The sequence below is a fragment of the Astatotilapia calliptera genome, chromosome 7, assembly GCF_964374335.1.
Source record: "Astatotilapia calliptera chromosome 7, fAstCal68.1, whole genome shotgun sequence".
NCBI lineage: Eukaryota > Metazoa > Chordata > Actinopteri > Cichliformes > Cichlidae > Astatotilapia > Astatotilapia calliptera.
Window position 1 is genome coordinate 52642114 of NC_137428.1, and position 27620 is coordinate 52669733.

The window sequence follows — 27620 nt, forward strand, 5'->3', positions numbered from 1 at the left end:
ATCAGCCTGACAAACATCATAAAATATAGATAAATGGCACATTAGTATCAGTCTAGTAACTGAAGCAATCGAGGTGAATTGGGCAGGGAGTTAAACAAAGCCTCTTTTCGCATTCACAAATGTCGAGCTCAGCACACTGAACAGTCAACGTTCTGACTGAATATGAGATTCAACTTTAAAAATACATCAAACTAGCAGTCTTGCTAATGCCACACAAACAGTATCAAATGGAACTGAACCCTGTTTTTACGAGGGGAAAATCATCCCTGCATGCAAAAATCAGGATGTCATCAATCACAGTCATAATAGTGTTTGCCTAGCAGGCGGAGTGACAAATGAGAAAAGCTAACCACTAGCTTATGGTTAGTGCCTTTAAGAGGCAGAGAGAGAGAGCGGGTCATGTCAACAGTAACAGATGTTAGCAGAAATTGCCATTAAACGGATATACTGTGCGCTATTCCCGCCTAGGAAGGTATGTGAAATGAATTTTAGAGTCATGTTCATTTATATCCGACTGTACTTTTCCATACCAGGTATTCCACGTATTGCATCAACCTGACCTCAGATATGCTTAGGATGTGCGTGAACTCTAGGTCAAGGGGATTTTTTTCAGTTTTCAATTGTGGCCAAACCTGGGTTATTCAAAAACAATAAATGGAACAACATGATGTCTCACTGTGGTGCGTTCGTAATGTTGGCTGTCTATGTGCAGGTCAATGACTCGGCCATCTAGGGACCAGATGAAGGTGATATCTAGAGACTGATCGTGTGATGCTGCGCACTGCATCGAGGTATTCTCTCCCAGTTTAACGTCAGTATTAGATGGTGCCAAGGTGATCTTCGTAGAGTCTGTGGGGAAAAACAGGAAGATAAACAGGTCTCAGGGATTATAAAAAAGAGTCAGTTATTTAACTCGTGGGTAATTTGATTAAATGAAAATCAAAGAAAGAGCAGATTCCTTATATAAAAAAATAGACTTAAACAGTTCAAAGATGATCAACTGTAGAGTATTTGATTGGGGTGTAAAAAAAAAAAAAAAGCGAGAACTCTGAAATATCAAAAATAGCCAGAAGAGGGCAGAAAAGAGCTGCACATCCATACCAACCGAGCTAAGTGTAAAAACACAGAATAAAAAGCTTGACAGCTCTGACTGCATATCTAAAGAAAACAAACAACAAGGAAAACAAAGCTCATATCAGTCTCTGGGGATTTTTTTTTCTTAATTCTATCAGACAATCCCAGTTTATTCTTCTTCTTTTTCACTGAAACGTGTGGGGGCTAAGCTGAATCTAAAGAAGCAACCTCGTGTCATTGCCCTTGGGTAACGACTGAATGTCCCACGAAAGCTTGCTATCAGCCTGCAAAGAGGGCCATAACTCAACGATAGCAGACATTTGGAGGTCGCTACTGCTTGGTGGGACTGAGAGTGGCAGGAATGATTGCCAGCTAAGGTTGACATCAGTCAAAGCAAGTCACAGCTGTCCTGGAAACATCAGGGATACAAAGAGAAGCATTAAACATTGTTCTTCAGCTGGAACTTGCCCATAACCAACAGGTCGCCGGTGCTATTGGCCTTGCCCCGGTCATTCTCTGCAAAGCAGGTGTATCTGCCTTCGTCTGCTCGTGTCACATTGAGGATCTCCAGGCTTCCATCCTCCCAGATGAACACCCTGTGGAGAAACCAGAAGTAATAGTTAACACACTCAGGAGAAAGCATTATGCAGTGTAAAATTATTAGCACAATATGAAGGTCAGTAGCCCAGTGTGTAGTCCAGGGATATGTGGACTATTAAAAAAATATGAAAGTACTCAGAATATGTGTCAGTTCCTTAATGGATATTGAGTTTGCCAAGGGAAAAAGAAAGGAGGAGAACTTTTGGAAGCTTGTACTAACAGCAAGGCAGCAGTGTTTGATTCATTTTTTTTTCATATAAGTGCATGAGAGACAGCCTGCCAGCCTTGCCACTCTGCCCCCACCCAGAGTATTAGGATGCATATGTTCCACAATAACTTCCCTCCTGCTCCTCCTTCAAGTGAGTCCCACTCTGAAGTATTTAGGGTGGGAGAAAAGTTGTTGGGGGTCTCAGAGCTTACAGATTAGGCTTGTTTTGCCAGTGAGGAGCACAACACAGGGTTTTACACACCAGGCCGGCCACACTAATCTTGAGAATGAGCTTAATGTTAGCCACTGGTGATGGCAAAGCTGACAAACAACAAGACGAAAGAATTTTTCTGTGGACAGTATTTAGTCGGTTTAGAAGATCTAGAGATTATTTAGATCCCCAAAATCAAGCCAGTGTACATTTTTCACAACTAAGTCAGCACCAAATGACATTTTATTCCCAAATACTTCCCCATGGATAAATGTAACCCGGATGTGTCAGGCAGTCACTGAAAACAGTTTATGGTTGATGAATATTGGAATTAAAACAACAAAGGAACTCTCTGGTAAACCAGCCTTTGAGAATGAATACAAATGTATAAAATATTCACAGATTCGAGGCAAACAGAAAGAGACTGTTCACCTGGTAGAGTTGGAAAGCAGCTCAGTGTCTTTGCTCCAGGAGAAGGCGGGCTTTGGGGCCGCTCTGGGTCGACACTCAATCACCACCCGGCCATTTTTGGCTGCCAGCACTCTTTTCACTGGGTTGTGTTCAAATGTGGGAGCACAGTCTGAGGAGTGACAGTGTCGGTTATTCATCTCAAACATGGTAGAGCACAGATTAAACACAGGAACGCACGCGCATATATATATATATATATATATATACATATATATATATATATATATATATACACATATTCTGGCTAAGCACAGTCACCATGTCATAATAAGCATCTATTAGTTAGCGTGAAACGTGACACAGCCGTGGGTGTTGTGATAGTTGTTTGACTCACCAAAGACACGCAACTCTGCGCTGGCATAAATGACTCCGTGACGATTTTCTGCTATGCACTGGTACATCCCTGAATCATCAAATGTCAAGCTGCTGAATCTCATCTCTTTCCTGTCAACCTGTGGAGTGCAAAGTAAAACAAAATAAAGCATCTTTTCCCATAATGTTTGAGTTCTGTTACAAAGCAAATGGCCATAATTAAAGTGATGATGGCTGACATGATGGCTACTGCAGTTCAGCTGCCTGGCAGAGGATTTCATTAATGCATAATGATACATCCAGCAACCTCCCCCACGTTTCTGTCACTGGCTGCTCTCTAGAGCATTTTCGAGCCTGATGACAGTTGCTTCTATGGAGCATTACACAACACATGCTGGCACCTGCTCAAAAACAAAAGGTGCTTTTTATTGAACTCTCCTGACACCATGTCTACCCACAGTGCCAGCTTCCTGTCTCTGCTGTGCTCCTGTAACAACCCTTGGCTGCATACCGAACAGAGACGAGATCTAGACAGCCACCGAGAGGGCTCTGAGCATTTTAGAGTCATAGCTCATTTGCATTCACAGTTACAAGACAATAACAATCTATGAGTCTGAATAATACCGGTTCTCCATTTTTCAGCCAGCGGATGTGTGGATTAGGCTTGCCACTGGCTTTGCAGGACATGGTGTAGTCGCTCCTGAGGTCTTTTTCAGTGCTACGGATGTGCTCCACCCACTCTGGAAAAGCTGCAAGTGAGAACATTTAGATAAGGGGTTTGAGGAAAATCTTAAGATTTACCCTGTCTGGTGACAGTGCTAATAATAGCAGTGCTGACGAGTTTATCCCATAAAGCACACCTAGGAGAGATTTAATACAACTGATAAAGATTTTGGAAAACTACAGTATAAGTTAAGACAAGAAAATTTCAAATTACCTTCCACAGACACGCGAGCGGTGTGGTAGTCCTTTCCTTTCGAGTTTATCGCCTCACACTTATAGGTGCCACCGTCTTCAAATTGCACGTTGTACAGATGCAGTTGAGTCCCCGTCATATGCACCTCGTGGTTTGACGGCAGATGTCCGTCTATCTTCTTCCAGCGGATCTCAGGGACAGGACTGAAAAGGGCACACAGGGGAAAATAATGCACGAGCAGGCATAAGTTGTAACGCTTGTTGCATGCTCCACTATACTTATCATTCTGAAACATGGGTTGTAAATCATGTGACTTCATGAGCATTTGTCAGCAGCTGTAGAACTTTGAGAGCTCACAGAATGATATGTTTGGATCTGATTTCATTGTAAACGGAGCAGAACAGCCTCTGAAACTGAGTTCATATTCACTTAAACTTTCCTTTAAGAGTCGTTTTTATTGCGGATTACCTCTACATAGCTGGCTAGTGTGAAATTCTACAATCTAGCATTTTTTGTTTACCCATATTCTCTCTTACTTACTTCCCCAAAGCAAAGCACTCCAGGGTGACATTCTGCCCCACCAAAGCAGTGGTGTCAGGGAACTTGACTCTTAGGTCAGCCGGGTATTTCCTGATAGGACCTGAGTGGAAGAGCAACAAGTTATGATGTGTTCTGATTCTTAACCCAGTTTATAGATGCTAACAAAACAAATACTTTAAAATAATTTTGTGTTTGTTCTCAAGGTTTTCTTTGAAAATCTCACACCAGAGTCACCATAATGCGTATATATGGAACTCTTATATCCCATACTGTGTGTGTGATTAGGTTATTTGTTTCTGTGAATGTAATTTTGTCATTTTTTTTAATCTTACAAAGAAGTATTAATCTGTTCCTACTCGGTATCCTTACTTGTAATTTGCAGTTTAAAAACTCGGGTCCAGGACTAGATCCAGGGCCCTGGATTTCTGAATGTCTCATCCACTCTGCTGTTTCTTTATCAACTGAGTTACTTTAAGTTTAACCACTGTTCTATAGCAATCAGTAATCAGGTGGTTAAAACACAAGATATAAGCAACAACAATGCCGTTGCTGACTGATGAACACACATGGGACACAGTGAAATCATATACTCAGAGCATTAAAGTGAAAGAAATGCCTATAGAATGTAATAAAAGCTTTATTTAGAGCCCTAAGCATGACTCATGTTTACATGCTTAAACACATTAACAGAATGTATAAAATTCTGTATACACATTCATAAAACCTGGACAAATACACACACACACACACACACACACACACACACACACACACACACACACACACACACACACACACACACACACACACACACACACACACATAAAAATTAGATAGAGGTAAATAATGTAACATCATACCCAGAAGACACGGCATAATACATGTATGCCTGAGAGAGCCCAAACAACTGCTCAGCTCTGTCCCCGGCCCCCTTGATGGAACAAATCCTTCTAGCTTGTGTTCTACTATTCAACACATGCTTGCCACAAGTAAAACTAGCTCAGAGTTTGACAGCGATGAAAGTAAACGTCTAATGGATTCTTGGAAACCCCTTAAGGAAAAATGTTAACATTGCTTAGTTTGGTTTTTGAACCCATTACTTCAAGCTGTTCAGAAACATACGGCCTAAATAAATAAGAGCACATACATCTCTTTAGTTTCTGTCCTTCGTTTTGGCACAGTTTATGTTTCCTCTTGTCCTCTGTAGCCGGCTGGCTCTGTCTCAAAACAAGCATCATGTGTCAGTCTACTACTGAGTTCATTTAGTTCTGTAAATTTAATTTAAAAAGTCAATACCAGGGACATGACCTTAATGCATTTAGAGCAAGCAACGCTGTCATTAAACACAGTGCTACAGTAGGGACAGGAGGAAAGAATTGCAGCCGACGCAGCATTTTAGTCACTTCCTGTCTTCAAGCATCTCTTAACACTTGAGGTCCTGCCCTATAATCACACCTCACTGGCAAAATAATGTGAGAATTAATACAGGAAACCACATCTGAGGAAGTGTGGCATTTATAGTAGACACATATTTAATCCCTGTTGAATCCCTCCGTTTTACTGACATAATTGCTGTACATTGCAAGCATAAATTGGTATTAAACACAGTATTTTACGCATGAATTCTTGGAACCTTTTTTATAATTTTGTATTCCATTTTCTATTTGTGCTTTCTGTTAAGCTGCAGAACCCAAAAGTCTGTTACTACTACTTTAGCAACAATCAGAGTCAAAAGCAACAACAAATAGACAACAAGAAGTAGAAACCGGGGTACTAACGTTCAGTCTGAGGCTCGAGGGGGATGTAGTTGGAGAAGACACTCTTGGAAATAGACGGGCTTGAGGCGATGCAGGAGTAATTTCCTCTGTCCGAGGAGTCCACCTTAGAGATATAGAGGTTGCCTGTTATCTGGGAGACAAAACGTCGCTTGTCCGGTATGATGAAGGTCGGGAATTCATTGAGGATCCAGCGGAATGACAGCTCGGCTGAACAGAAAGAGGAACAGCAAAAGGCACCTGTCAGTCAAGAGTCTGGGCTTATCCACTGCTTTTGAAACAGTGAAGGAGGCTGGATGTGAAGCAAGGGCACTCTGAATGATCTGGTAAGCTTGTGAAGACAACAATCTCTTTATCTTAATAGCTAAGAAGCTAACCATGTCCTTAACAACAGTGTACAAAATATCTGATTAATTCATTTCAGTTCACCAAGTTCATGAAAACAGCAGTGAGGATATGTGCATGAATGGTCACAATTATTTAACATGACTGAGTCGCTGTGTCAAGGACCAGAGTAAAACTTAAAGCAATGCAAGCAAGTTTGTTCATTTTCCATACGACTTGTCTTGGTCCCAGAGTTTTGTGGGTTCAGATTTCTTTCGGGTTTTTGTGAAGGGATTATGTTCTAGTCTATATTGTTTACGGTCTTCTGTAATTAACTAGATGTTAATGCTGCAAAATATTAGGGCTCATTCTTTTTAGGAACATCCAGCAACAGCAGGCTAAGGCTTCACATGTTGTACCTGGATAATGCGGTGGGGGAGCGCAGAGCAACACGGCCCCCTGTCCCTCTTTGACATACACTGACGACCTCTCCTCCGATGAGAAAAGATCGAGATCTGAGAAGGGGAGAGAAAATAATCACATCCCGTCATCACATGTTTTAAAGATCTCTGCAAAACGACACTTATGGTGTAAGTTTTGTATAAAGATCAACGATTCTTTTGGAAATGAGTTGTGATCTCTGAGCGCATTAGCATTTCACAAATTATATTTGTCATACTGAATTTGATTTGTCCCAGTTGTCCTTGTCATTTCAGTTTGCATAATATGCATGAAAGTACAGCAAGGCAGCGCTGTTAAAAATAGGAGATGCTTTACACATCAGACTGTAAATGGAAAGCTTACATCCAAACTGGACAGAGGCCTCTCTGCTTACGACCGTGCCATACGTGTTGGTAGCCAAACAGGAGTATTGACCCACATGTTCAGTCTTATCAGGCTTGCTGATGACCAAGTTTCCTCCTACTAAACTGTAGTGACTACCCCCTGCATCCAAGTCAATTTCCATGCCGTCCAGCTTCCACCTGCAACACAAACGATCAGGGTTAGCACAGCCGCCCTGTTTGAAAGGAGTCAGAGTCGCGTTCTTTTTCTTGTTGTTTCTAGTTGATTTTACATCGAATAACACGAGCAGATAACTTATCTGAAGCACTGACATACATTACAAAGTCTGACAAGTGACTGCACTAAAGCTGATCTTTTACCGTAAGTTTACCAGATTTCATAAACTGAGGGCTTCTCTATTAAAAAATGACAAATTTTAATGCTTTGAAAGGCAGAAGAGAGTGCACTATAAATGAACCCTCTTAAACACTCAATGCCAGCTGCGGTCAAAGCTAATTCCTTCCCCTCTGACATCTAATTCTGGGCTCCTTGACAGTGAAACCGATTTAAGGGATGCAGAGCAATCTAATTTACATGTATTTGCGACTAAATTGAAACAGATGATCTAAAACACTTTAAATTTTGAGTCCAAAAAAATTAAATGAAAAAAAAAGAAGTTATTTTTGCTAAATCTGCTTCAGAATTTTATTTGTTCATCACCATTAAGGTAACATCTTTGTGAGCACGCAGTTTGACAGCAGGTCCGAAAACAGTCTGAGGGATTGTGAGAGGTGAGAGGCACATAACATGCACAGCATGTAGTGTATATGCGGAGCATATGTTACTTGTATGTGGCAGGTGGATTGGCTCTAGCCCGGCAGTTCATGGTAATTTTGGCCTCGGGTGACTCCTCAGGGTAGATGGTATCCACCGGCTGCTCCTCAAACACTGGTCCGTAACCTGTGACTTCATCTGCAGGCAACAAACAAACAAGACCAAGGGTTAATAACTAAGAGCAGTCTTACAGAGAAGTGAAATCAAGTTTCAAGAGCATCACATTTGTCTCCCATTTGTCAGCTGTGGGGCAGTTTAATCAAAAACAAGAGAACTGGGTTCAGAAATAACACAAGAAAAGATACAAATAAACAACAACAACAAAAACAACATGCTGACTAGATTGTGAGATTGCCTCTGTGAGGACCTGCCATTTAATATGTCAGCCTGATTTGCGTTTTTCACAGACATGCACACCTCTAGCTTAGACGCCGGGTTTAGATAAATCCCAGTTGTAGCTGTAACTAATCTAATTCTTGAGTCCGCACAAACTCTCTTTCAGGCATCGACACAGGGTAATAAGCCTCTGTTTTATTCCAAACCACAAACTCACACTAATTATGGCAGAGATGTGCTCAGTCAGGTGCCAAACCAGAGTGACGCATTTATCAGTTGCCAGTGGATATGTTATTGTTCCACACTAATACAAATCCTCCAAGTGGAAATGCCAACTTTACTTAGCATAATCCAAACCTGCTTCATACCGTATCTGTCATCCTCGGCGCTGCGGAGAAGCGCAGCACAGGAAATTTCAGATTCAGCGCTCTCCTCGATGAAAACGCGTTTCTTGGTTCAAGCTTCCTTTTAAAGCATCGTCAGGCACACGTAATTAGCCCCAATTACTCATTAAAACAGACAGACATCACAAGCAAAGGCATGAATAAGACATAAACACAATGCCAGGCTATGAATAAGCAATGAGGCGAAATGTTCCCAAATGCTGATTATTCTCTCAGATCAAGAGCGTGTGTAGGTGACTGCGGCAATACAAATGTGCGGGCGCGCACATGTGTGTTATTCCCTCGCGTCTCTGAGTTCTAAGAGAGCACAGCTGACACCTCAATGGGGAGAGGCCGGCTCTTTCAGACGGCGATATCCTGCGCCTCTTCGATCCAGGGCAGTACTTACAGATTCGCTCACTCTGAAAATGTCACATCGACAGACTCTGCGACCTTTAGAAACCCAAACAAAGGACCATTATATTTATAGGATCCTTCTATCCGTAATTTACATCACAAAAGCAGTCGGGTATATTTGTGTAGCGTGACAACAAAATAGAACGAGAGCTGTACACATTCCAGCAGTCAAATATGTGATTGCTGGCTATTTTCAAGGAATATCCAAAACGGATCATGCAGTTTAACCAGTAAATTAGATGCATATTCTTCTGCCTCGACTGTCACGAACAGAAAAAAGCAGGAAGGCAGAATTATAACCACATTTGCAAGTTAGCTATACCCTCCGCAGCCAACCAGAAGGCAACAATTAAGACATTAGGAGACAGGATCATCTCCCACTCACACTACAGCAGCCAACCATGTGCAAGTACTTGACATTGATGTAAATCCCAAGGACTCTGAATTACCACTGAGAAAGAAATTACACATATAATAAATGGGCCATTGTGGGGCTGATGGAAGGCAAATTAAGTGAGGATCTATGTTCTGGGAACAAGAGAGGTGAAAAAAGAAATGAAAGAAACAGAAAACATGAAAGAAACATAAGATTCAGTAGAGTAAAGGGAATCTACTGACCCTTTTCTACTGCTAGGCTTAGGCTGTGCTGCGTCGGTGTCATGAAAAAATACTGCAAATGCGAGACTGTGGAGGTTGGAAGGGAGTCACTGAGGCTGCACTGCAGTGCTGAAATAGCAGCTGAAGTGTAACTCAGACATGAGCACTGGTGCCGTTCCTATGCTTTTCCTGTAATGGGGGACGTGGCAGATGGTGGAAGGGGGCTGTTAAACAGGCCGCACAAGACCCACAGCCTGGAGACACACACGGGCCTCTTACATTCTCCCTGCCTCGTTTCATTTTCTCTGTCTCAAGCTCTCCCTGGATTGCCTCTGTCCCTCCACCACCTTTCCAATCTAAATCCTGCTGTCACGGTTTGCTCCCCTTTTCTTTGATTTACTTCCACAACTACTTGGGTCTCTGAGCTTTCTGGTTGTTAAGGTTGCTTTATTCAGTACATGTTCTGTTTTGGTTTTTTTCTTAGTGACATGTCTTGACAGTTTTATATAACCCAAATATGCACCATTTGCACAAAATCTAAGGATTTCTAGAGGATGAAGCACACTGACACCATTATCACAGGTGGGATTTGTGGCTCTGAATCAAATACGGGATGTACTGCTATTAAAATGTGTCTTGCCAATTATAATGCATCATAATAACTTTAATAATCAATTCATTTTTCTAAAGTGCTGTATGTTCATCTTAATACTTTTGTGTTCACTGTTGTGCAAAAAAAAGGTCTTTTCTCAGCTCCCCACCTAAACTCTTTGCGCCCTCATTTCAAAGGAGTCTAATATGCGAAGTTCAAAACAAAACACAATACGATACTGTCGCTAGTCACTCCATTTCATTCTTCTCTTTCCTAATCTGTATCTCTCACAGGTTCTCTTCTTTCCCTGCATAAAACCCTTTCTGTTCTCGTTTTGGCACTACTTCGCCTTGGATGTACTGAGCCTTCCCGTTTAGCTGGCAAGTAATTATTTACCCAGTTGTCAACTGAGTGATCCCACCTCCTACTTACACACAAAAACACACAAAGAAAGAAAGAAACATGGACAATAAGTCTCAAGAAAAGGCCACATCTGTTCAAAAGGAGAAGAAGCACACACACAGTCAGGAACGCTCTGTCTCCTGAGCCTGCTGGAAGTGATCTTCCACTGGACCTGCTTCATTATCAGACACAGACAGTCTGATTCAGCCGAACAGCAGGTAAGCTTAGACTCTCATTTGAATTTGAAAAACCAAAGCTTGTTATTTCAGGAGGCTGTTATCTTTCATAGCAATGGTTTCTAATGAGACATCAATTATTCATTATGGTTTTAGGTATAATCTCAGTTGAATCACAATTACTTGCTGGCTAGAAGTATTATAAAACATATATTCAAAATCTGTTTGTTTTTTCACTTTTAAGTGCCTTTATTTTATTTGCAGCCATTTCTCACATTGCCATTCTGCAAAAAACAATGTTCTGAAGCAGTTTTCCTGTCGTATCCCAGTAATCACATAATTAGTCCAAATCCCAGAAGAAGGTAATTCTCTAATGAATTTAACTTTGATCACAACCGTGCTTTACAGCAACATCTGTAGTATGGCTTGTTTGCATGACCAAGTGAGTGTCCAAGTGGGACAGATAACATATTGTATCCTTCTGGCACTAAAAGCACAATGCAATAAAATAATTGCCCACAAACCCCCGAGCCACATCATGAGCGAGGGTGGTAAACCAAACTCTCCCTGGAGTGAAAAACCTACTTTTTAAAATCGTATGTTTTTAAAAAAAAACTTGCCTCACTGCAGGCCAAAGTACTCACAGAGGTATGGCCCAGGGTACGGCCAGGGTCAGTCATGCAGGGTATGTTTAATTTGTTACCAGCTGTGCTGTTACAACTGCACTCGAAAGAAAATATTGTTTGATAGAGCAGAACTATCGAAGATAATATACATCTTTGAACTTGAGTCCAAAGATTTTCACTTTTATACGCATTGATGTGTAATGCTCGATGACTGGAATCTCCGTATTAGTCTGCAGCTGTAAAAGTTTGCTCTGTATGTGTGTGTCCAGCTGAGAAGTGATTTAAAAAGGCAGCATTAAGATTTTAATACTTTTACAGCCATCGTTCAGCCCGACAAGGGGTGAGCACTTGGTACTAAAGAGGCAGGCATTAGGTGAGCTCTACTTTAGCTTTAACAGCAGGATGATGGGGATAAACACTGCTACGAGCTGAATGATAAGCAGTTCAGTTATATGAAAAAAAACCTGCTTCTGCAGCGTGTCCCAGCTGGAAGGCTGTCTACACGATGTTCTGACCTTTAAGAAACTTGCTATCGACACCGATGACTACACCTTCATCCTTATCCAGGTTTGACAAAGAGTTCAAAATCACCAAGCCTAAGCAGCAGTTTCTCACATTTCTTTCAGTGCCGAGTGACCTTAAAAACAACTGATGTGGGCATCAAAAAACAGCCAGCAGAGCCCAAACTACATCATGTTCTGTTATTTCTGTAAACATGAAGAAATAATGTCAGCTTGTTCAGGAGGTGATACTCCACAAGGACACATAAGAAAAAAAAGGTCAATACTTCAAGAAAAGGTGAAAGACAATCAATGGCAAAGCATCAAGAACAAAAAGTGACCAACAGAAAAACAAGATGCTCACTGGAGCCATCAACAATTCAACCTGCGAACAGCATCACGTGTTTCTAAGCAACAAATCAGCAAGCCTTCCTTCTACCAATTAATCCCTTGCCGACAGCCTGCTTCACCTTTATTTTTCTCCTAGAGACAAGCACACTGGGCGAATAGTAAGTCAAAAAACAGAAATTACAGCCTCTCCTACCTTAGGACCAAATAATCAAAACTATCAGTAAGTATAAAGTATAATGGTTCGTAAACTAGCTATATAAATATGTAGGCTGTCTCAATCAATTATGTAAATGTAAATATGACTTTTTTTTTTTTACATTTACAGTGTGTGTGTGTGTATGTGTGCGTCTACATATATGAAGACGAAATGCACATTATTTCCCTTCTTTGTCTCATCTATCACCCCCAAATAGCACCACGGTGAAGCCTGACAGCTCAAATACAGTCCCTAGCTCTAAATACCAGCCTAGGTTCATATGCATAACATCTTGGATCCAAACCATCTCTATTAGAATTAATGTACATCTGAAAGAAGAAGAAATGCAGAAATAGAAACAGTGGAAAAAACATTATGTCTGGGTTTTTTCATTAACCCTATCCCACTGTGGACGAGAAAGGGAGCCATCTGTCACTGCTTGAATGGGAATCCTGAAAGCGAAATTCTCTGGTAGTTTGACCACTTCAGTTGGCAGGGGTTGGACAAAAAACAGTGAAAGCCCATTTGTAGCACACTTACTTCCTCTCTTGGCTTTTAAGAGTATCTGCAATAATGAGTTGATCAACGTAACACAAAAGCTTGAGAACTGTTTACTGTAATTAAGGAGAACAATGAAAAGAAGTTGTATTTATATTATAAATAAAGCTATGCTTTATAATAGTTACACTGTATTGTTTTTATGCTGAACCCTTAAAGGCAGTTGTATTTTATGTGAAAAGTGTCTGCTCACCAGAAGACTTTTTAAAATAACGTGTCCTCGTGAACTATGTCAGCTGCATCTGCAGCTGTGTAAAATTTGGTGAAGCAGAGGTCAGCATCCTGACGTCTTGCAGGAATAAACACATTAAAGAACCAAAGTGTTTTTATTTCTGTAGGAAGGGACAGCAAATAGAAAACTTGGCAAATGCCAGTAAAGAGTTAGAGCTATTTTCTTTTAATGCAAAAAGAAATCAAAACCCTTCTCAAAAAGTCTAGTAACATAGCCTTGACTAAAAACAGAGGCTGTCAAGAAGGCCACAACTCCACTGACCTGCCAGAGCAGACAGTCTCTGGTTTAGAAAATATAAATCAGATGGAAACGAGCCTTTGAATTTTGGTACATTCCTGCTTTTGATAACCCGTCTCCATTTACTAGAATGCTCAAAAAGATTCAAAGGCACATTGGCAAAAGAAATATGTCTATGGCCAAGTGTCAAAAGATATTCAGAAAACATAACACATGACACATAAGCTTGTGGCCTTTTCTGTGACCTCAAAACTTGATCTCTGACATTTATGAATGTTTTTGTTAAAGGGAATCCCAGCACAATATACGCTGATAATTATATTTGACATATAATTACACTTACCTCCATAAAAGTCAGGTACCTCCCCAATGACAGACACACCTGAAACATTTAACAAAAGAATGTCAAGTCAAGCCAGCGTACAATCTCGGCTCTGTAAATATGAAATACAAAGTACAACCGAATGGAAGAAAGCAGTCCTACCAACCAGATACTAAAACATTTATCATAAGTGTTCAACACAGTTCTATATTTAGACTTCATTTATACTTTTTGTGTCAGTGTAAGTCTTATTATGGGCCAACTGAACCACAGAATCACAGACACGCACACACTCACTGCCTATACTTCTGCTGTAGGCTAGTGTGTACTTGACTTTTGCCCAACTGTCATGGCAGTAATGTCACATTAATCTTTGTTGGGGCTAAACTAAAATGTCAAGCCAATGTTCTCTACCCACAATAAAGACCAGAGACTGCTGTTTGGCTGTTGTCTGCTTAGATGAAGCAGCCATATACCTGGATTTGAACTTTAGTTAATCATGTACGATGCATGCAGCTGGTACAAAATACAGCTAATGGCGTCAAAACAAAAACCAAAAGACAAGATAATACCCCTGTTTTAGACTCTCATCACTGGCTTTATAAATGACTTCAAGATTTTACTGATCACACTGAAATGCTTCAGGGTTTACAGTAATTCTCTGCTACATTGCTGCTCTCCTGTGAGCCAGGGTATATGATGAATATAAAAATCCAAAGAATTTTAATGTATGTTATCTATATAGGGCTGTGCGATATGACCAAAATCTCATATCCCGATATAAGACATCTATCGTCCGATAACTATATAAATCACAAAACTTTAACATTTTCTGTAAATTCTGTGAATCTCGTGCAGCTCGACTTGCTCAACTTCGACTTGTTTCCAGCTGGGCGTCGTGTACCTGGAGTCGAGTGTTTTAACTGATGCATGAAACGATATATTTTTAGACATAAGTTGTAAAGGCCGCCGTTTTCTTTTGTGAGTATTTATTACACGACGTGCTGCGGGGAAAAGCCTGTTCTAACGTTTGAGTCTAAGGTTTATTTTTTTAGCACCTGATGGCTATTTTTTGCTTCTCATCCGTAGATACTCTGCATACTCTTTCACGTGATTCAGTTTATTTTGAAAAATCTCAACAGGATCTTGCGCTTTATTGTGAAAGGTTTGTGGAAAATAAACAAGCAGACACGCAGTGGTTTTACCGTCTTTGTTGCTAACGACAACGCATAAAAACAGGCGCTTGTCCGTCCGTAGTGTGGTTATATTAAATATAAGAGAAAGAGAGAACTTTAGGAAATTAATATAGCCACTACGGTGACCATCAAAACAATGAAAAAAATATTGCCGTAAACGTTTATTTTGCGACACCTCGAAACAAACGATAGCGTAAAATTAAACGATAGACATTTTTATATCTTCATCCGATATATATCGTTATATCGAACAGCCCTATATCCATATGTGAAGTTGTTTTTTTTTTTAAAGCAAATAGACGTCAATAATAGGGGTGCAACAATACTTGTGTCAATATTGAACCGTTCGATACACTGCTTTTGGTTCAGTACGCATATGTATCGAACAATACAAATTTTTTTATTTATTTTATCAACTTTTCTTCTTACGATTCTGTCTGTGTTAAGCGTTCAGTGGTTCTGCGTTTGACTACTCCGCCTAGGCTGCACTGTTGAGTGCAGATCCACTGAGCACAGCGCAAGCTAGCAAGACAGAAGCTAAGCTCGTTGCAACATGGCAACTGCCTCAACGCTACCCGAAATTGAACCTCCCCCACCCTCATTCAGATCTGGCGTTTGGAACTATCTTGGTTTTCAAGTGAAGCATGACCCTGAAGGTAAGCGCGTCATGGACAAAAGTAAAACAGTATGTCGGATGTGCCACGCAATGCTCAATTACATGGGTGGGAACTACTGCGTTAGCGCACTTAGCTTGTTAACGTGTTGATGCCGTCCAGCCCCAAGCGTGGGGGCTTGTTGTTGCAGCAACATTAAATTTAAAAACTGTACTTTTGAGTTAAAATATATATTTATAATTTTTTTTTTTGTGTATCGTTGCACCCCTAGTTAATAAGCGCTGCATGTGTGATAATGTTGGTGCAACATTCCATTCAGATTGACTCACATGTTAAGGAGGAGATAGGACACATGCACATACGCTACGATCATCATAGTAAAATGATTTTGAGAAAGATGTGTAGAGCCCAGAGAGTCACAGTCCACATGCTCTGATTTTTTAGCTCATGTGAAATCAAATTTCAAACAAGCGAGAACTGCCTGTGGTATAGGGACACAGAGACAAAGAGAAGGTTGTTTCCTTTTTAGACAGGTCATTTTCAGGCCTGCTGTTTTCTGTCTACTTTGCTTTCTTTCCAACACAGCAGATTGCACAGCCACATGCTGCCCTCAGAGGCACACGACTGCCAGCTTTGGCCTATCAGATATAGCCTACGTATCATTTTTTATCATCTTGTTGCCATCCTTTGAATTTATGCTACGCTGTAACTACTTAAACCTGTTAAGATTTCTCTGCTGCATTACAACAAAATCCATCTTAACTGGATTGATTAAAATTACATTTTTATAAAAAAAATTTCTTGAAGCACACATGACTGCCAGCATCGTTAGTTTTCATAATGTCCTTTGGAGCTGGCATTTAGCAGCTCGTTCACACTTTGTCATTCTTGCTCTTCATTCATGGACACACTGACAATCCAGTTTTGACAAGTGTGCTACTATGCGTGCTGCCAGCCACCTGTATGATTTTTATCCTTTACGCTTTGTAGCTGGAACCGCTTGTCAAAGTGTGCATGAGACACTATTTACTGACAAACTGCTACTGCCAAAAGAATCCCCGACAACCAGGTTTTTACGCAGCAGTACTCAAAATGCAAAGCTAAATGGCAAAGTCCTTTTGAATGTTGCATTACTGTTTGAAAAGAAACTTGTCAGGGAGCAACTGCTCAGCTAAATGCAGCATATCACCAGTGTCAAGTATGATTTCTGTCATTCAAATTAACCTCAGAGGTTGTTTGTCTAACTATTTTCTTTGAGTTTAATGTGCTTCATACCCGAACAGCTGCATGAAAGGACCAGGAGATGGAGCAGCAGGGTGAGGTGCAACATGATGTTGAATTGAGGACCACCTGGTGGGGTTAGAGCCAGAAGCTCAGTTGATGGAACATTAGCAGGACTGCTTGTTTTTCCTAAAAGAGATAAAGAAGAAAAGGAAAAAAAGCAGAAAATTTGACAGTTAGAAACATCAATTTTGTAGCCAGTACAAAGTTCACAGATAGATTATAAAAACAACCCCTGGCTTGATTACTATGGCAAAAGAATGACTAACAAAACGTAATCTGCTAAAGACGGTCAAGATAATGAGACAGGAAACAAATATAACTAAGAACAAGGCCAAGAAGAGAGTCAGCTACCAAAGTAAATAAGGAACTAACTGAGAGGATGACAAATGAACACAGAAGTAACCATACAGTATAAAAAAATCAGTGGGAAAACTATCACAAATCACAGAGTATCTACAACTCAAACACAATAAGAGCTAAAAGGCTCAAAATGCAAGAGACAAAAGTTTAAAACCATAAATGAATAAACAAAAAGAAACTAAGAAAACAGATCCATATGAGAAAACACCTGAAGATCTGAATAAAAAACACTAAAACATGACATAGGAGGTGATAGGGGAGGATAAATGACACAGAACGAAAGGGGAAAAAGAATAACTAGGCACAAAAAATAAGAACATTTCTGTTTGGGCAATAATTTCTGTGTGATAACAAAGCTTCTTGGTAGAGCTGGGCGATAGAACGATAACGATATGTATCGCGATATAACTTTTACTCGATAGAGAAATTAAGCTATCGCGATAGACCTCGCCGCTCTTGTCCTCTTAAAAAAATAAAATAAAAAATAAAAAAAGGTCAGCCAATCTAAATTAAGTAGCGCAGAGCCGAACCAATCACAGCCGCAGCGTCATGTCGCGTGACTTGTTACTACAGCACAAGTGCCAAGTCGCACGTGTGTTTGTTTGGGAAGCAGCCAGCGGGTAATGGAGGAAATGAGTGTGCCGACTAGAAAAATCAACCGAGCGTGACCGAAGAGAAAACAGATGATGGTTCCAATGCCGGAGAGATTGTCGAACGGAAGAGCCATAGAAGTTCCGTAGTGGGAAGGTATTTCGGCTATTTCAAGTCTGACAAAAAACAGAGTAGCGTGCACTGTAAATTGTGCCGAAAGCAAGTCTGGAAATACAATAAACTGGTGCATGCGTCACACTGTGCGCCACGTTATTGTTTCGGTGAAATGAATTTCTACAATACTGTTACTGTTAATTCTACTCTCTGCAGTGTTTAAATGCTTACATATACACACAGTTACTGTCCCTCCACACATACGACTCGGTTCTGCTTCTATGCCCCAGCTTTGTTTACTTTTTCCCACCGAGGCTTCTAGACTTCTGATTGGCCAACATTTCTGCACGGTTAGGAATCTAGCGCCACCTGCTGCTTTGGCATGTTCATAGCAGCGTTTTCCTTCATTTCTGCCTTTATGTGTGGACGGGATTCTTTTTTAAAACGAAAAAGGAAAATCTCCGTTTTCAAAAATACCCGTGTACGTGTGGACGTAGCCTCAGTCTCTGACTGGAAGCGCTAATTCGTCATTCGGCTTTTGTCAGACTAAAGTAACTGTTAAAACTGTTTGAAAAGCTAAGCTATACAACAAGGAGAGATTGAGAATTTCCTTTTAGTTCTCAGTTTATTTGATATTGACAAAAGTTAGTCAGTTTTGTCTGTTCTTCTGTAAAACAAACTAAGATTTATTTTTAGAATTAATATTTTGTTTCTAAGTGGAATTGACAATTTAGTCTGTTTTGTTTGTTCTATTTTGAAACTTAAACGCTTTAGCGGCTGCCTTTTGTGTAGTTTGCAATATTTGCCTTTATTTATCTGAAAAAGTCTCATGTTACTTAAGTACATCTACCCTGTTGAACTTATTATGGGAAATAAATATTTAAATAAAAACAAGCTGCTGATTATTTCACATTTTACTTGTGAGCAACAGCACATTTAAATCTTACAAATATAGTTATTTGGCTTATATCGTGATAGATATCGTTGTCGCCTGAAATGAAAAAAACATATCGTGATATGAAAAAATCTCATATCGCCCAGCTCTACTTCTTGGCAATCAATGTTGTACAGTTGGAAAGCCTTTTCATTTCAACAGGCACTGGAAAGAAATGTAAAAGTGTTTAAAGACAAGAAACAGGAGATTATTAAAAACAGACAACTCCACTACAAGCTCTACAACATTGAAGAAATGCACAAAGAGCTGCAGTTCAAGATTCAAGATACGGAGAAAATAATGAAAGCTTGCAAATAATACTTGACGAAGCACTGCACAGCGCACAGAAATGCAGAGCAAGCTCCAAGACGTGGATAAAAAGCATCAAGCGCTGCAAGTAATGTTTGATGACACGCTGGCAAGGAATCCCAAAATGCTTAAAGAGAAAGAGCAACAGGAAGAAATGCAGAGGGCGATCCAACTTATTCTCCAATACTTGGAGAACAAAAAGACTTTTTTATAATGAAGTCAAGGAAAAAAACCATGGAGCCCAGGAAAATAAAAGGAAAGAAGAAAAGGAGGAACTGGGAAAATATGCAGAGATGCAGTGTAGGATCCAAGAAATTGTGGGGGGGAAAAAACAACAGCTCCAAGTACTCTAGCTTAAAGTACAGGAACGATTCAAGAAATGTAGAAGAGAAATCAGGAGTTACAACACAGCACAGTATAACAGAAGAAGACACACAAGCATGAGGCAAAGAAAATTCAGGAGGAGAAATACAAAGAACTGAAACAAAGCCAGATTTGAAGAACTGGACAAAAGGTTCTAGAAATTCAAGGAGCTGAACACAGAAACAATCGTTTAAGTAAAAAAAAAAAAAAAAAGCAAAAAAAAACCCTGACAGCTCCAGGAACAGTTTCTGAAAAAGAAGAAAAAAGTGCTTCAGGTTTTTCCAGAAGAAGACCTCTGCTGCTTCATCACATAATCATGAACAAAAGCTGCCTTCTCTTCCTCCACCTTATTCCCCATCTCCTTTTTTCACCCCTCCTCTCTCCCTCCATTACCTTTCTCACCTACCTCCACAACCCTCTCCCTCCCTTCTTCACCCTTTTCCCTCTCTCCCCCTCAACCCCCAACCGGTTGCGATAGATGGCCTGGTACTGATGGAGGTTTCTTTCCTCACCATTGCCCATCACCTAGTGCATGCTCATAACGGATTTCTGGGGTTTTCATTCCTCTGTCTCTTTCCTCCTTTCTATCCCTTTCTTTTTGCCTATTTTTCCTTTATACTTTTCCTTTACACCACACTTTTTTCCTCTCTTCTTTTCCACTATCACTCCCAACCTGTTTCTTCACTCCTGAGAACACAGGGTAAGGTAACAGGGGGATAATAAACACAATCAATCATAAAAACATCATACTCTAGAAGTATCTGTCATGGTTTCCTGATCCTCCTGGTTTGACTCATCCTTTTCTCTCTATCACTCTCTATGCTCTCTCTCTCCCTATCCTCTGAGTCTGTGTGTGTGTGTGCGTGTTTATTATTTTTCATTTTTATTATTCAAAGTGTAGTCTTCTTATCACAGCATTACAGTGTCTCTAACGTGGAAACAGAATCACGATCAACTTGTGTCACAGCACATAACAAGTTTAACTAGCCATTTATCGCCACTACGTGGACCATGACAGTGAAAATTCATCTTCACCACGTCTCTGATTCCCGTCAGCCTCAAAGGCGTCGGATCCTTGAAAGGTTGACACCTGATGATTGGCATTTGGACAATTTCCTGAAGAAACCCTGAGCGCTGGTTAAGCTGAGCAGGCGTCTCGTCTCTTACTCACTACCCCTAAAATCTTAACGCCACGCCACCAGCTCTCAGCCTCATTCCCAGTAACACAATATGAAAAGCAACAGCTGTGTGTTTGTGTGTGTGTGAGGGAACACAAAGAGAGCTTTGACAGAGATAAGAAGCGGAGGAGAGATCACATAAAGGTGGAAAATATTTGGCGTGAAATTGTTAATTCAGTATCTTTATTTACTTAAGGGTGTAGAATCAGGTCACACTGGAAATGGTTCATGTGTTTAGAAGAAATTCAAATTGTACTGCCCACAAAACGAACCCACAGGGAAAGAAAAAAACATTTTTTACATCTTTTGACATTTTGAGAGCCGGCAGAGTAATAACACAGAGAAAATTCTCCAATTTACTCCACAGTTTTGTCTGTCAATCAACCCAAACCTGGAGGCCTCGTCTACACTCATATATTAATTTTCTGGTGTTACAGCACTGAGCATCAGCTCAATACCAGCAGACCTGTCTGAGGTCATTCTGGTTTGGTGAGTGTTGATTAGAGTATAATTGAACATGAGGCAGACACTATTGATTCTTTGTGAACAGCCTGAGGTGTCAGCTGGCAGAGACTCAGAGGTGTGACAGTAGGATTGAGATATCAGCACTCGCCAGACAAATGGAGTCTTATTACAGAAAAACGGATTATGACAGAAGAGAGTGCATGTAATATGGCAGCTTTGCATGACACAAACAAAGCTGGACTTACTGTATGACTAAACGTTTTAATACGCCGACGCATGGCGGGGACGCACACAAAAATGAGCCGCGCCATAAACAGGCAGACGCACTGTAAACCATACCATGTGCACGGTATGCTGGGACATGATGTCCGAGCTGCACAGCTCCTCGAAAGCCGCAGAGAAGGGATTTCATCTTTACGCTGGATTGTATCCTAGCAACACTTTTCAAAAGCACCAGTTTCTGTGCTGTGGGGGGTCTTTTGTGAACGGCAATCAAACAACGCAAACACTCATTTTAATCTAGAACAACACTGCTGTTGTGGAACGAAAACCTGGGGTGCTCTGCTCATCTATTGAAGACATTCATCTCTTAGTGTCAGGGAAAGGCCGAAAACCCGCCGTTTACTAGAACTCAACCTCTCCTCTCTCCACTTTGCAGCTATACTGCTACTGTAGATAGCTGTAACTCATTAATCATAAATGTTCCTAATAGATGCACTTAAGAGATTAGGGGATACCACGAAAAGCCTTCTTATAGCATTCAAGTACAAAGTGAAATAAGAAGAAGAATCTCATCTACCTCATTAAGAAATGTTACTTGAGTAAAAAACTGTAAAAACACATAAGACTGGTTCAACATGGCAAAACAGCAGACTCTGAAAAACAATATTCGGGCCTCCTTCTCTTTTATCTTATTTCAGCAGCCTGAATGCACTTGATGAGCGCTCCAATCATCACTGTAAATCACAGGACCCCGGACGTCTTCCCCATAAATCATACTTTGGACGTGGCCAGAGCTGCTAACTGTTACTGCTGCAACCAGTGTTGCTTTGCTTTATGAATTTCAAGCACATTCTCTCTCCTTGCTCCTCTTAGGATTCCCAACCTCATTCCACCAAAATCAAATTTTGTCAAGTTACAGTCTTCTTAAGGGCAGATTCTGGGATTTTTTGCTCCAGTCCAATGGCCAATACTGTCTTTTGCTCTTTTTATCACAACCCCACAATTCCCTAAGGGTGCTACTGAAATGGAAGTCAGTGAAACCCCTCCTTTTCTGTGTTTAGCCTGATGTGAGTTGCATAATTGAGTAACTTTTTTTCTCCTTTTTTTAATACTCAGGCAGCCACAGTGAAGTAGGGAGGAGAAATGGACATGGTTACTTTGTGCTCTACAAAGTAACCATTTGGTAGACTTCAAAAACAAGCTCAAATACCATCCACCACCACCCACTCCAGAATACCGCCTCAACCCCCCACCACTCCTTACACATACAATCATAATCACCACCACAATCAGTCATTAACATCAGATTTGCAGTAATCCTACAAGAGGAAGCTAAGACGAGGTTAACTCTGGATTGGTCTTAATCAGTTTGAGAGGGGAAAATGAGCACTGCTTAGACACAGCATCATCTCCTGCAGCATCCCAGTCATGCCTTATTTCACAAGAAAAAAAAACATGTCCTAAATCTAGTAAAGACGAACAGACAAATAAGTGATTGATTGAGGATATAATTTTAAAAAAAACAGCTAAATAGAAGATAATTAAATTTATTAGTGCATGTCCTTCAATGTGAGACACTGCTGCTTGTCTGTTCAGTTTTTGGTCGTCCGTGTGCACCCAGAAAGCAGGTTTGTAGTAGGAGGTATGTAGGAGTCCATGCCCTGAACTTCCAAATATATTCTGTGGTTTTGGGCGCCAAGACACCAGCAGAAGTTTTTTAATCATCTGTCTTTAGGGGTGTTTCTTATAGAATTAGGACAACTATAGTTTTATTTCACTACCTAATGATCGTGATGTGCTGTAAATCAGTGTAAGAAATTTAAAACATGATTAGTTGCTTCATTGCCAAACGTAAGATGACAATATTTACGTAACTCTCTTCAGCTGCCACACAAAATGAAAATTCACGCAGACAGCTTGGAGAACCTGCAAACTCCAGCCAGAAAAGGCCAAATGGTGGATTTAAACCCAGGGCCTTCTTGCTGTGAGGGTAATAAAATTTCCTGTCAGTCAGCTTTTTATTTATTCAAAATAAGATAAAAAAAAGAGAGAGAGTTAAGTCAGTTTTCCTTTTAGTTATTTCCTTTTAATTGCTTGGGAACTGCATTTGAACTGTGTGTGCCAGTGTTGGTGCAAATGGCAATGTCAGGCAATAATGTACCTTGATGCCAAGCACAAACGTTGAATGTTTAGTATTTAAGAACAACAAAATTTCAACAACTTTTGTTTTTAATCATGTCATGTAATCTCAGACAGAATGCTCATAACTGTTTTCCCCACATCTGCTTTATATTAGGGGTTTAAAAATATCAGATAGATAGATAGATAGATAGATAGATAGATAGATAGATAGATAGATAGATAGATAGATAGATAGATAGATAGATAGATAGAAATGTCATCACAGAATAAAGTCATTAAAGGAGAGGAATTATGATGACATAGTGTGACATTGGGTCTGACATCATCTCTGAGAGGCAGCTGTGTCTTTGTCTGCTTTAAGGGGCACTGCTATTTAGTCTCTTTAGCTCAATTCATCCAGAGCCCATGGAGATGTGTGTTTTTCTATTTTAGTTTAATGAAGTCATGGGGTTAGGATTAGAGGTTTTATACATAAACATACAAAATTACATTTACTTTTACTGGTGGCCCACTTAAATAAATGAATAAATGTTTTCCCATCAAAATTCAGACAAGAAAGAGAAAGCAAGAAAGACAAGAACATCATTTAATCTTTTCATCCCTGGTAAGATCATAAAATCTTGAGCAAAATCACACACCAGCTGTAGTCCATTTGTTTGTTATGCTGAATCGGTACAATTTCACCACAGACCAGCGATGATGCATTAGTCTAGCCAATGAATTATTTATGACGAAATCATTGATTTAGATTTCAACTAAGCCATAGACAGCCCATTTGTCTCGTCAACCCCGACACAGAAAGACGCACTTCATATATTGTATCTGTGTGGAAAATAGGACCTTGGCTACAGGTAAAGATGTTCCTGTCTCTGAGGTGCCTAACAGAATGATTCAGTTAAGTACAGCACACAGACAAGGGCTATCCAAGCCTATTATACAGCAGATAAAACAGTAAGCCCCAAGGCGCACACACAACTACACCTGCAGAAGAAGAAAAAAAAAGCTGCTATCTCTGTGTTTTGTGAAGCATGGACCCCCTGTTGTTAAGCAGGAAATGGTTCGGCACTTGATGGAAAAAATAACTTTATTTTTCAGATTGTAACAGCTTGATTTCTCCCACAGCCAGAATAGAGACTCCTTCCTTTCAGCAGTGTAGGAGTGTAAAGAGCAAGGACGTCTAAAAGCTTCTTTTCAGCAGCTGACACCATGTTTATCTTGTTCCTGCGTTTTAGCAATTAAGCTAACAATGTGCGTTAACTGTTTGTCTGATTATTCACTGATAAAGAAAATGATGCATTCAGATTCAACATCATCTAATTATGAACAACAGTACAGCCCGCAGGGGTGTTCTTTTTGCAAGTTTGAAATCATGTTTCCATTCAATTTAGTGTATGTGTGAGAGACAGACAGACAGACAGAGAGAGAGCACTCTAATGTTATTTTAGCCTCAGAATAATGTAATCCAGCTTCAGATGATACGGTTATGACTGGCTCTCTTGTCTGTCCTCTCGCTTCCGCGCTCTCTCGCCCAACAGAATCTGTCATGCTAATGTAAACTATTTATCTTAACCCCTGCAGTCAACACAATGTCCCCCAACACCACTACCTCCTCCAACCCCCCTTTGGCCACACAGGCTCAGCAACCTCAGCTGACCTGAATATCAATGACTACAGTCTTGAACCCACGAACACTGGAGCTGGCCCGCTGTATGAACTGCATTAACCTCAAATTAAGGAGCGTCTGTAAATTCATGCAAATGGAAGGGAAAAGTGACTCGAGTCATTAGAACAATAACAACTTTTATTTTTGATGAAGCAGCTGTCACTGACAGACCACTCGTACTTAGCAGCCAGCATCTAATGCTGCTCCTGAACGGTGGAACCATGAACCCACAACCTCACAGTGACCTGATTTTTCTGACCTTCTTCTATTTTTGAAAGGGGGAAAGAAGACACAGTGAAAACTATTACAAAAAAAGTATGGTGTCGTATTTGTTAGTCGCCTTCATATAACATAACAGAATATGAATGAATGAATAAGATTGACATCTCCTGCCTGGCACTTAGACGTCACCATTACCCAAAAAAACTTTGGAGATTATTTTTATGTTAATGTAATTAACTGTGATCCAGAAGAGCAATGACCTTTCAATGCAACAGCCACGGCAGAGTGTGATTCGTCCCTCGGTACAGTAGGGTAATGCACGGGGTGAAAGCTTTCAGATGTGTCTTTCCAAGTATGGAAAGTGTGCCACATCATGTATGATAAATTATGTCAAGAAAGGCAAAAGGTCAGAGGAGACGTGCTTTCCATCAAGAAAAGAGTGCTCCACTTAATTACTTCATGCCACATCTGTCCAATAAAGATGTTGGCTAAGCTGTTTCTATGGGAGAGCGCTGACATTCTTTACAAGCTACATGTCTCGGTCCCCATTTACTAATGGAAATATACTGTAGTAAATAACTGTAATTACCTGGCCACAGAGTGTTACTTACACTTGATAAGGAAGCGGTATCCTAAAGTATATGAAGAAAAACAATCAATGCCTTCAAATTGCACAAAGAGAAGTCTCAGAGGATTTTTCTTTTCTTCATTGGCTATAGACAATAAATGGTTATAGAACAATAAGAAGATTAATTTAAGTTCTCATTCATCCTCTTATTAGAATGTGTGGGTCTAACATTAGACCAGAGATTAACCAGACAAAGGGAATGTTTAAATATAATCATTAAATAAGCCACAAATACCCCGTTTAATTGCATTATAGTGAAGACAAGCAGGGGGTTACCTATTAGTGGAAACCCATCAGCACTCTGTAAGAGTTGTAAAAGACACACAGAAAAACAATTAGGGCATAGTGTGTGTGTGTGTGTGTGTGTGTGTGTGTGTGTGTGTGTGTGTGTGTGTGTGTGTGTGTGTGTGTGTGTGTGTGTGTGTGTGTGACTTTGCTCAGTGCTTACCTTGCTGCCGAGTGCTATCATGCCAGTGGCTATGTGACGAGATGAGCTACTTAGCGGCCCATGTCCCCATCCCCTCCAACATGCCTGCCAAGTGTCCTAAATACTCTGCTCTATTGTCTGCCTCAGAAACAAGCAATCCTGCTGGATGGAAGCACTCTCTCTCCAAGGTGCAAAGGAGGAGGGAGGGACGATAAGAAAAGAAAAGGCCAATTCCCCGAGCAGGACAGGGAGCCATGCAAATGGGACGCCAATGAGAAGAAGCCTCCCTGCAGTGAGAACGCTTCACAGAGGGGTCTTCTCTTCTCACTGTGGCCTGGCTGTGGTTTAATCTCTTAAGCCCTCTGGTCCCACTCACAGATACGTGTTGAAACACCCACACACAGACACAGAGAAATACAAATTGATACAACATTCACTCGTCGACTTTGCTCCATCATTAGCCTGGCAGGAAGCCACACATATCATCAGCGCTGTCATAATCACCCCCTCTTTACTGTCAGAGAGAAAGTAAAGGTAGAAAAGAAATCAATAAAACACAGGCTTCACTCAGAGACGCAGGACCAGCACAGTGGAGATAAGACATGAAGGTGTGTTGTTGCATGTTTGCTGTAAACTTGATGTAATTCTCCCAATCCAAAGCAGATTTCTAATATATATATTTATATATGTAGCAGAATGGCAACAACAATTTGGCTATTCTTTGAATTCTTTGAACTAATCTCCACACGTTAAAAAGAAAACACAAGAAAGCAATCACTTGGGAAAGGATTAAGTGTTCTTAGCTTTCTTTTACCTACACTAGCCACAAGATTAATTCTTACTTATAATTCCTCCAGTTGGTAAAGTTATTAAGCATCGCACAAATGTAAACTGGGAGTTATCTGACCTCCAAAATGTAAAACTACGAATAAATG

General features: G+C 40.4%; 1 protein-coding gene across 3 annotated transcripts in view; it reads right to left on the reverse strand.

Moving 5' to 3' along the window:
* Positions 1–27620, reverse strand: part of cntn1a (contactin 1a) — a 61221-nt gene that overhangs the window by 10841 nt on the left and 22760 nt on the right. Inside the window, exons 1-14 of one of the 3 annotated variants that reach the window (XM_026175391.2) lie at positions 26707–26975; positions 17059–17193; positions 13995–14033; positions 8060–8186; positions 7236–7414; positions 6851–6946; positions 6111–6317; positions 4333–4432; positions 3814–3995; positions 3501–3625; positions 2899–3016; positions 2526–2673; positions 1543–1670; positions 677–849 (exon numbers count right to left, since the gene is read on the reverse strand). In XM_026175391.2, the coding sequence (XP_026031176.2) occupies positions 677–849; positions 1543–1670; positions 2526–2673; positions 2899–3016; positions 3501–3625; positions 3814–3995; positions 4333–4432; positions 6111–6317; positions 6851–6946; positions 7236–7414; positions 8060–8186; positions 13995–14033; positions 17059–17113 (1677 nt within the window). In that variant the 5' untranslated portion in view covers positions 17114–17193; positions 26707–26975. Of the gene's footprint in view, positions 1–676; positions 850–1542; positions 1671–2525; positions 2674–2898; positions 3017–3500; positions 3626–3813; positions 3996–4332; positions 4433–6110; positions 6318–6850; positions 6947–7235; positions 7415–8059; positions 8187–13994; positions 14034–17058; positions 17194–18363; positions 20915–26706; positions 26976–27620 lie in introns of those variants that run through there. The other 2 variants (XM_080304616.1, XM_026175390.2) reach the window with 2 other exon arrangements.